We start from the raw sequence: 9,798 nt of genomic DNA on the forward strand, positions 1-9,798 counted from the left end.
CTCTTACCATGACATATGGAACCACCTGGACATTTCACAAAAAGCTTAACATAGACTGTTCCAATCACACAACATAAACCTTGGTCACAAAGTGTCACATGTGCCGCCTCAGCCAGCCTCACATGGTCACACGTTGCAGGCAGGCACTGTCATCAGAAAGCCACAGGCATTGCTACACACTCCACCTGGCTCTACTGTCCAGCCACACACAGACACACCCCCAATTTCAGGACTTTGATGGTTTTATTTTACAAAAGCTTTGAAGGTTCAGGCCATGGGGTGCCTAGGGCCCAGAGACTTGGGTTGTCCAGACAGCTGGCTACAAGAGGAGGAGGACACCACCCCTCCTCTGGAGGCCGTGCTCTGTGCCCTCACGAGCTGAGCGGAGCCACCACAGTAGCGCTGGTGGTGGGGGGCATGGGGCCTGTGGGGAAGGAGCCTGTGGGTGAGCCCAGCAGGGGTCCAGGGAAAGGCATGAGGTGGCTAACAGGCCCTGACAGCACCACAGGGCCCAGGCCTTGGTAGAGATGGGCAGTACCTGGGGGGCCCAGTGTCAGGCCTGAAGTCACCTCCCCACAATTCCCGCTACCACTGCCCCCAGCCACCACCATAAAGCCACCAGCTGGTCCTTCGGCTGCTCCTGTGCCTCCCAGACTAGAGCCCCGTTTCTTTTTCCCTTTTCCAGATGCCTTGCGGTTTCGAGTCTGAATACCATCCTTCCGCATGGTCAGTGGCCGGTTCACCTGCCAAAAGGGAGGCTGCGGGTGTCCCCAACTCCAGACCTTTGCATCTCTGTGTCTCAACCAGGGACACCCTCTCTACCCCACTTCCTTCAGGGTAAGATAATTTTGGGGTGCAGAGATTGTCTTAAGGAATCCTGAGGTTGTGAGACCCTGAGCTTGGGAAAGCCTCCAAGGCTGATAGGAGCTGCCCAAGGTCTAGGACAGGGGGGTGGACATTAACTGATGCCTGGAAGTAGGGGAGAGGAGAGGATGGAGGAGGGTGGAGGAGGAGGGAATGGAGAAGGAAGGAGGGAGGGTAATAACAGAGCAGGGGGAAAGTAGAAGAGATGAGGGAATGGGGAGGAAGGAGGGAAAGGAGGAAGGGGAAAGAAGAAAGAGGGTTGTGGGGAAAGAGAGAAGGTGGAACAGGAACAGAGTCCGGGGCAGTGTGGCATGAAGACAGGGAAAGCAGAGGGGTGGCTCCAAGGGGCAGGGTGTCACCTGGTGTAGCTTGTAGTAGAGGCCGCAGGCATTGCACACGGGGTCCCCGCTGGCATTTCTCCGCCACAGTGTCGTGGTGGTCGTCTGGCAGTTGGTGCACTGAGTACCTGCCCGTTTGCTGACAATCTAGGGGACAACAGGATGTGAGATCAGTGCCCTGGGGATGTGGAAGTGGGGGTAAAAGGCTCACAGGGGATGTCAGGAGGACCCAAGAAGTGAGGGTCAGGTTGAAGGCAGGGCTTTGTGTACAAGGTGATGCCTGAGGATTCTGTATGGGGCCAGTACAGGGGTTCCTGTCTGGTATAAGGTTCTTTTGTTCTGTATTCTATGGGAGACTACATTGGTGGTTCTCAGCTTTGGCTGTGTATCAGAATCACTTGGGGAGCTAAAATATCCTGATGCCCAGGCAGCACCCCAGTCCAATTCCATCAGCACATCTGGGAGAAGGGACCTGGGGTGATTCCAGTGTGAAGCCAAGGACGAAAACACTGGTGTACAGGGTGAGGACAAAGGTTTCTGTTTGAAGCCTATAAGGGTAGGTTGAGGATAGGAGCTTCTATAGGTCTGGGTTCCTGTACAGGGAAAGGGCAAGAGTTCTTATGTAGGGTGAGGGCAAGGATTTCCATACGGAATGAAATTTTCCTGTGTAGGATGAAGGCAAAGGTTTCCATGTGATATTGGGACAGGGGTTCCTGTACCGGGTGGCCTGCAGTAGCTTCCTGTAAGCATGAGAACAGCGTTCCTATACAATGAGAAGAGGTGGCTGCTTGTACAGGATGAGGACAGGGGTTCCTGTGTATATGGTGAAGCAGGTCTGTGGTCTTACCAGGCGCTTCTTGGGCCGGATGAGGGGCCTGTTCTGCCCATTCATCTTGTGATAGAGGCCGCAGGCATTGCATAGATAGTGGCCTGTCCTGTCCCTCCGCCACAGTGGAGTGGCTGTTGCTCCGCAGTTGACACACTCCCTGGCCTCTGGTGGGGTGAAGAGAAGAGGGAGCTAGGCTTAGCTCAGCTTTACTTTGAGCCACCCTTCCCACCTCAACTTCCCTGTCCTTTTTTGAGTTCCTCACCACAGGGAGGCAGGGGCAGAGTTCCACGAAGCTTGGGAGAGGAATAAGCTGCTGAACTGAGGGGGCTCCCGGTGGGAGAAAAGAAGGTACTGGAAAAGTCAGGGCCCCCATAAGCACTATTGGGGATAGGGAGTGATGAAGGCAGTGCAGGCCCCAGGGTCAAGAGGTCTGGGCTCAGCCGCTCTGTCTTCAAAGTCTCCAGGAAGCTGGTGCTGCCTTTTCCATCTGGATCTTCCGCGGCCTGGGGAGGGGAGTCCTCGCGGGTGGGACACACAGTTGAGGCAGGGTAGAGCCCCGTCTTGCCGTAGGCCCAGCTGGCATATGGTGAGCCCCCTGGGATCCCCTCCATACAGTTGAGCAATGGGTACACCTGAAAGACTGTTGGGGGGCAGGTAGGGACAGAGGAAAGAAGAGGCAAAATCAGTCTAGGGTCAGCCCATGTCAGGGTGCAGTGGTTCCCGGCACCCCCAACATGGTGGCCAAGTTCCCAGCTTTTCCACAGGCTGCCAGAACAGCTGCTGGCCATTGGATGCTTCCTGGATCCTGACCCCCACTGGTCAGTGTGGCCTCTGCAATAACCTATGACCATTTCCAAGTGGGCTTTTGAGGATGACTGTTGGGATTTGGAGCTCCACAGATCACTCAACAACTAGGGCAACCACCACATACTTCCAATATTGCCTTTCAGTGTGGTCGCCCCAATGTGGCAGGTTGAGGAGCATTGGAATTCCCAGGTCTGCCCTTAACTAGGGAAAGTGGTCGGCACATCCATTTGAGAAGCTTCCAGCCTTTTCTGAGATATCCTCACAGTGGTACTCTGACCTAGCCAAGGATCTCCATGGCAACCCCAACAGCACTCAGCCAATGCCAAGACAGCCACCCAATGGAGTTACCTGGAGAGTGTCTGTAGGCCTCAGCGTCCCTGTAGTAGGCCAGCGCTGCAGCTGCAGCGGTGGCTGTGCTTGGGGCGGTGGAGGAAGCTGCTGCATCCAAGCCCTCAGGCCCAGAGGGGAAGAAAACCCCTGATTCTGGCGTGGAGGACACCAGAGCAGGATCCACAAACTGGGGGAGGGGCTCTGAGGTCCCCAGGGTCCCCAGGCCAGGGAACTCCATGGAGCCTCTGGGGGTTAACCTGCGAAGACAGAAGGGGTCCTCAGACACAGAAATCCTCTGTCCTTCACCTCCTTTCATCTGCTCCTCTTCCCTCCTTCCCCCTCCTCCCACTCCATCACCTCAGTTTCCATATTCCTCCTTCCCACCTCCCATTCCCCTCCTCCTCCTCACCTTAGTCTCCCTTCTCCTTCCCCTTCTTCTCTTCCTCCCTCTCCTCTCTTTCCTCCTGCATCTCCCCCTTCCACTCCTGTGTGCCCCTCCTTTCATCTTCCTCCTCATTCTCCCTATCTTGCCCCGTTTGTCTTTCCTCTCCTCCCTCCTCTCGCTCTTCCTCCACTTTCATCTGCTCCTACCTCTCCCTTCTTCCTTCCATTCTCTTCCTCCCCCTCTTCCCTTTTCCCCCTCTTTCTCCCATCTCTCTTCTTCCCATCTCTTCTTTGTCCCCCTCTTCCCCACTTCCTTCTCTTTCCACTCTTTTCTCATTCTCCTCTTCTACTTCCTTTTTCTTCTCTACCTTCTTCTTTTCCTCATTGACCTCCTCCTTTTCCTTTCCTGTTTCCCCTCTTCCTTGTCCTCCTCTTTTTGTCTTCATTCTCCTTTTATATCTTCCTCACACACCTTATCTCCCTCTCCCCCATCCGCACACACCACTTTTTTTTTTGAGGCAGGGTCTCCTCTGTTGCCAGGCTGGAGTGCAGTGGCATGATCTCGGCTCACTACACCCACTGCCTCCTAGACGCAAGTGATCCTCCTGTCTCAGCCTCCTGAGTAACTGGAACTACAGGTGTATGTCACCACGCCTGGCTAGTTTTTGTTTTTTTTTTGTAGAGATGCGGTATAACTATGTTGCCCAGGCTGGTCTTGAACTCCTGGCCTCAAGTGATCTTCCCACCTCAGCCTCCCAAAGTACTGGGATTACAGGTATGAGTCACCATGTTCGGCCTCTCTTCACCTGTCTACATCTACTCTCCACTCCTTTCTCCTACTACTCATTTTCTCCTCCCCTCCATTTTCTTCATCCTTCTCCTCTCTCCCTTTTCTGTTCATCTTTTTCTCCCTTTCCCCATCTCCTCTCCTCCCCTCCTCCACTTCCTCTTATTCTCCCCATCCCCCCATCCTTTCTTCCCTCCCCCTCTAGAAGAGTCTGGGTGAAGGTGGGATGGGGTGCAGGACCAGAGTCCCTTGAGCCTCTTGGTCACTTCCCCCAGGACTTTGGGGTTCACCATCCTCTGCTCCCCAACTTCATCCCTATCTGTTGTATCTTGCCCTCTAACTTTCTCAGAAACCCCATGGTTTCCGGGCTTGACTCCCTCCTCCCTCCACCTCCGTTGCATCTACAGACAGAAGGCCCCCTTAGTTCCTCCGTACTTCTTGGTGTGGGGGGGTCAGTACCCCCCACTGCTTATCTCTGCCTTCCCCGCCCAACTTTTGAAATCACCCCAAGGCCACTGACTTCCTCTGAAGAGGGTGACAGGTGGGAGGTACCTCTACCGGTACCCTTTCCCCTTGGGAGGCCCACCATAGTTCTGCTTTCAGGCTCTTTCAGTTCCCAGGCCTCAGTTTCCCCATCTGCTGTATTGGGGGTGGTGATGGGCTGCAGCTGAGCTGAGACTTGTGGGATGGCCCTTTGCCTCTATTTTGCCTTGTGTGTGTCTCTGTCATCTAGCTCTCCACCTCTCTGTCCCCCAGGGCTCTTTCCCCTGACTCTGTTTCCTCTCAAGTCTGACTCTGTAGCTCCCCCAGCTTTCTGTGTTTCTATGATATAGCTTGTCTTGTCTTCTCCTTTTGTGCTTTTTTTTTTTTTTTTAAGACAGAATCTCACTCTGTCACCCAGGCTGGCGTGCAGTGGTGCGATCTTGGCTCACTGCAACCTCAGCCTCCCAGGTTCAAGTGATTCTCATGCCTCAGCCTCCCTAGTAGCTGGGATTACAGGCACGTGCCACCACACCCAGCTAATTTTTGTATTTTTAGTAGAGATGGGGTTTTGCCATGTTGGCCAGGCTGATCTTGAACTCCTGACCTCAAGTGATCTGCCCACCTTGGCCTCCCAAAGTGCTGAGATTATAGGCGTGAGCCACCGCGCCTGGCCTCTTTCTGTGCTTTTATAAATGTTTGATGATTTTCTGTCTTGTTTTCTGTCTTTCCATGTTTCTCTCTCTGGCTCTCTCTGTTACTCTTGCTTTCTCCCTTTCCTCTATCTCTCTGAACATCTCTGCATGTCTCCCATTCTTCCCGCTTGTTTGTCTCTTCCCTCTGTTTCCCTCTCTTTGGGTCCTCTGACCTTATGTCCACGTACCTCGTAGTAGTCTCATACCCCTAACCGTACCCAGCCACATGCAGCTCGGGATAAGGAGCCTGGAATGCTGGCCCTGGCCCTACTGTGCTGGCCTGCTCTGTTTCTGTGTCTGTAGGGTGGAGTGACAGGGCTAGACTAGAAGGCTGTCTTCAAACTGCCCTTCACCCCTGCTTACATGACCCATGGTATAGACAGGCTAAGGGGCAGGCCCAGGCTTGGGGATTGTGCTAGGAAAGTGATAGGCCACAAGTGTGCCCACCACCAACACCTTCACAGCCCCAGGGTGCCTGCTGTTGCTCTCTGAAGAGAGTGTCTTGCTTCCCCATCTTGGTCTCTATCTCTTTCCTCTCTGTCTCTAATTCTGTGTTAGTCTCTGTCTCTTCACAGTGCTACCTGCGGGTATCTCTGCATTTCTATCTCCTTTTCTGCTCCTGGGTCTTTTTTTCTTTTTCTCCGGCCGTTTGTCTGTCTCTGTCTCTTACTCATTAAGTTTCTCTCTCTCTGTTTTTCCTTTCTCTTTCTGTCTCTTTTGTCTCTTGCTCTTTGTCTCTGTGTCTCTGTCTCTCTCTTCCCATCTCTCCCTCTGTTTCTCCTTCCCGTCCCTGTCTCATTGTATGTCTCCTGCTCTCTTTCTTTCACCTACTGTTCCCTCATCCCCTCAACCCCACCTTACACACCATGATCTCCCTCTAGCCCCACTGCCCCCAACCCCTGCACTTCACACCTTGGTGAGTCCAGGGCTGCCCACCCCTCCCATGGCAGGGGCCCAGCCCCCTCACCCTCAGTTATCACTCTCCGGACAGAGATAAAGTTTATCTCGAGGCTGGGGGATATGAAAGCTCCTTATCAGCTGCCCCACTAGAGTAAGTGTTGCCCCAACGGTGGCAGCAGGCAGCAGCCGGCACCCTCCACTCTCCCTCGGCCCCAGCCCCTCACCCCAGGTAACATTCCAATCTTAGCCCTCAAGGGAGGGTCTCACGGGGCTGAAGGGAGCAGATATAAGGTCTAGGGAGCAGATACGGGGCTTGGGGGGAGATAGAGGTGGAGTTTGAGGGTCAGATATGGGGTTAAGTCAGAGAGAGGTTTGGGGTGTAGCCATGGAGTTTGGGGGAAGGCAGATATGGGGGTTTATGGAGCAGAGACAAGCTTGGAAGTTCAGCAACACATTTTGGGCTCAGGAATAGGTTGTGAAAACAGACGAGGTTGGGGGATCAGAGGCGAAGTTTGAGAGTCAGAAATAAAGTTGAGGAGTAGTGTGGGAGTCAGATTCTGAGGGTCGTAGAAAAATCTGGGGAGTTCAAGGGTTTTTCTGGAGGAGAGATGGAGTTTAGGAGTGAAAGATCTGTTTGGAGACAGAAATGTGGCTAGTGATTAAAGGGGAGTTTGAGAAGCCAAGATAGAATTGGAGTAGAGAAAGACTTGGAGCTGGAGAGATTCAGGGAGACAAAGAGATGTGTTTTAGGGCTGAGATAGGGTTTTGGGAAGGCAGACATGAGGGTTCATGCGGCAGAACAGATTTTGGGGAATCGACTTGGTATTTGGAGTGACAAAGATATTTTACTGAGTAGGCAGGGAGTTGGGAGAGAGAAATGGTTTGGGGAGATCAGAGAGAAGTCATTGGGAACAAAGAGTGGGTTTGAGAGGGAGAGATGGGGTAAGAGGATGGAGCTAGGGTTTGGCAGATCAGAGACAGGTTTGGGGGCTCAGAGAGAGTGGGGCAAAGACAAGGTGTTATAGAGCGGATAAGGGGTTTGGGAGCAGAAAAGTGAGGTTTGGAGGAGAAGTCAGGGAGACAGAGACAAGTGTGGGTGAGTGGAAATCAGATATGGGACAGGGAAAGGATTTCAGGGGATAAAGTCATGTTTTGAGAGGCAGAGTTAGTGTTTAGGGGAGACAGACCTAGGGGTATAGGGAGCAAAGTGAAAGGATCCAGAGGATATAGATATCTTGGACGGAATGGATGGGAGGGCAGAAAGAGGTGGGGTTTAGGGGGTAGATTTGGGGTAGAAATGGGAGTTGGAAAGACAGATGAGTCTGAGGAGCTGTAAAGGGATTCAGGACTGGCTGACACTTTGGGGACCAGCCGTGGGTTGGGGAGCCTGGAGCAAGCTGAGGGGTGGGTAGCCATAAAGGTAGAGGTAGCAGGCCCAGGGTTGCCTTGGTGGGAGCTCAGTGGGGGCTGAGACTGACCTGGGCTGGTTGTTGCAGAGGGTTCAGCCGCCTTGGGGATGTGGCAAGCTCAGTGTGATCCCAGGGGGTGTCCTGGCTGGCCTTGGCCTTTGAGGCTCCCTTCCTCCCTCCCTCCCTCCCTCCCTTCTCCCTCCTCCCTCCTCCCCAGGGAGTGGCTGGTGCCCCAGTGGGTGGGGCGGTCCAGGGGAGGGGCCGGGTCCCATGCTTGTGGGGCACCTTTTGGGCACTGGAGGCCCTCTTCCACCCTCCCTGCCCACGCTGGGGATTCTTGAACCCCGCTCAACTTAGGCTCCCAGGGACTGTAGTGTCCAGACAAGCAAAATAGGCTGAAACCAAGATAAATGAAAATAGCAGATATGGTTTCATGACTTCACTGGGCTTTTCAGAGAGTAAAGCCCTTAAGGTGTGCGGGGCCGGTGTGGGCTAGACTCCTATGTATGTGCATCTTCCTGGCTGCAGGGAGAGAAGGGATGTGGCTGTACCCATTTTGCAGGTGAGAAGAGTGAGGCTCAGAGAGGTTCTGCTGGATTTGAACTAGAGCCTGTGGGATACCTTGATGACCCAGGCTAAGCCTGCAGGCCAGGCCAGTGCTGGCGGGAGTCAGGGGCATACTCACTGAGCGCCCCACTGGGGCTTACGCCAGCTCCAGCCTGCCCTGGGGCAACAGATAAGTCTTATCAGATGTAGGCGACTGTGGCTGTTGGCGCCGCAGTAACAGGCTGTCTTGGGGTGAGGGTGTGGGGGTAGGAACACCCAGGGACAGCGGCCTCAACTTCTCCCCCACCATGCTGCCTTGGAGGCGGGAAACTGAGGTGGGAGCCAGGGATGATTCCTTGAGGAGTGAGATAGGGTAGGGAAGGATAGGGATAGAGTGGCAGAGACAGAGGCAGAGAGACAGACAAAAACAGAGATAGGTGGAGAGAGATGGAAATGGGGAGAAAGAGAGTGACAGAGATAAATAGAGAAGGAGACAGACGTGGAAGGAGGCAGAGAGAGGGCACAAAAGGAAAGGAGAAACAAAGAGGGCGAGACATCCGGGGAGAACCAGAGACCATTAAAGACAGATAGAGAGAGGCAAAGAGAGAATGAGAGACAGAGATGGACAGAAGCGACAGACAAAACCTGAAAGGGAAAGAGGCCAAAGACACAAGTGGAGAACTGAGAAGGCAGACAGAGACAGAGGGATATTCAGAGACAGACTCAGAGGAAGGTCATTAGACCTCCGGTGGCAGACTGGATCACACCCTTGGCATGTGGTGCCCACACAAGTGGGATGGGGGGATGTGAATTGATGTAGCTTGTGACTCTGCCCTCAGCCCTCAGCAAGGGACAACCAGAATGTGGCTAGACCTCTGCACCCCAGTCCCCACACTCCTGCCCTGCTCCACCTCCTCCAAATATTAATGACAACAACCACAGTGTCTCATAGACCTGTACCTAACCTGAGCACTTTTTCCACATGAAAGCATCTGACACACATGCACACATGGGACAAGGAGCTGTCCTGCCCACCTAGTCTACAGATGGGGAGACTGAGACCTACAAAGGGCAGAGGGCAAGGATGGAGCCCCAGGTCAGTGGGGTCGACTTGCCCACTGGCCCACCCTGGAGGGATCTTACCATTCTTTTCTCACTCCTCTGAACCTCAGTGTCCTCATATGCAAAATGAGAGATTTGAGGGGGAAAGAGAGCAAGCCCATGAATTCCTATTTATTGAGCTCCTGCTGGTGTGCCACACCCCGTGCTGAGCCCACATCAGTAATAAGGAGAACGACTCCAAAGACTCCTCTGACTTAAGTGGCAGTGGTTTCAGGAGATGGACTCTAGAGCCAGCTCATCCTCGTTCAGAGACTGCCCTAAACACTAACGGATTGGGTGACCTTGGGAGAGTTACCATCCCCTCTGG

At 53.7% G+C, this 9,798-nt stretch overlaps 1 protein-coding gene across 1 annotated transcript; it reads right to left on the reverse strand.

The window, feature by feature from the left end:
* Window positions 1–224: 224 nt before the first annotated feature.
* LOC105493905 (GATA binding protein 1) lies at window positions 225–7,982 on the reverse strand. The gene is made up of 6 exons (XM_011761874.3): window positions 7,893–7,982; window positions 3,187–3,425; window positions 2,294–2,671; window positions 2,050–2,195; window positions 1,224–1,349; window positions 225–743 (listed from the first exon to the last, which is right to left on the reverse strand). The coding sequence occupies exons 2-6, from the start codon at window positions 3,404–3,406 to the stop codon at window positions 372–374; spliced, it is 1,242 nt and encodes a 413-aa protein (XP_011760176.1). The 5' UTR covers window positions 3,407–3,425; window positions 7,893–7,982; the 3' UTR covers window positions 225–371.
* Window positions 7,983–9,798: the final 1,816 nt, after the last annotated feature.

Source organism: Macaca nemestrina, chromosome X (assembly GCF_043159975.1).
Source record: "Macaca nemestrina isolate mMacNem1 chromosome X, mMacNem.hap1, whole genome shotgun sequence".
NCBI lineage: Eukaryota > Metazoa > Chordata > Mammalia > Primates > Cercopithecidae > Macaca > Macaca nemestrina.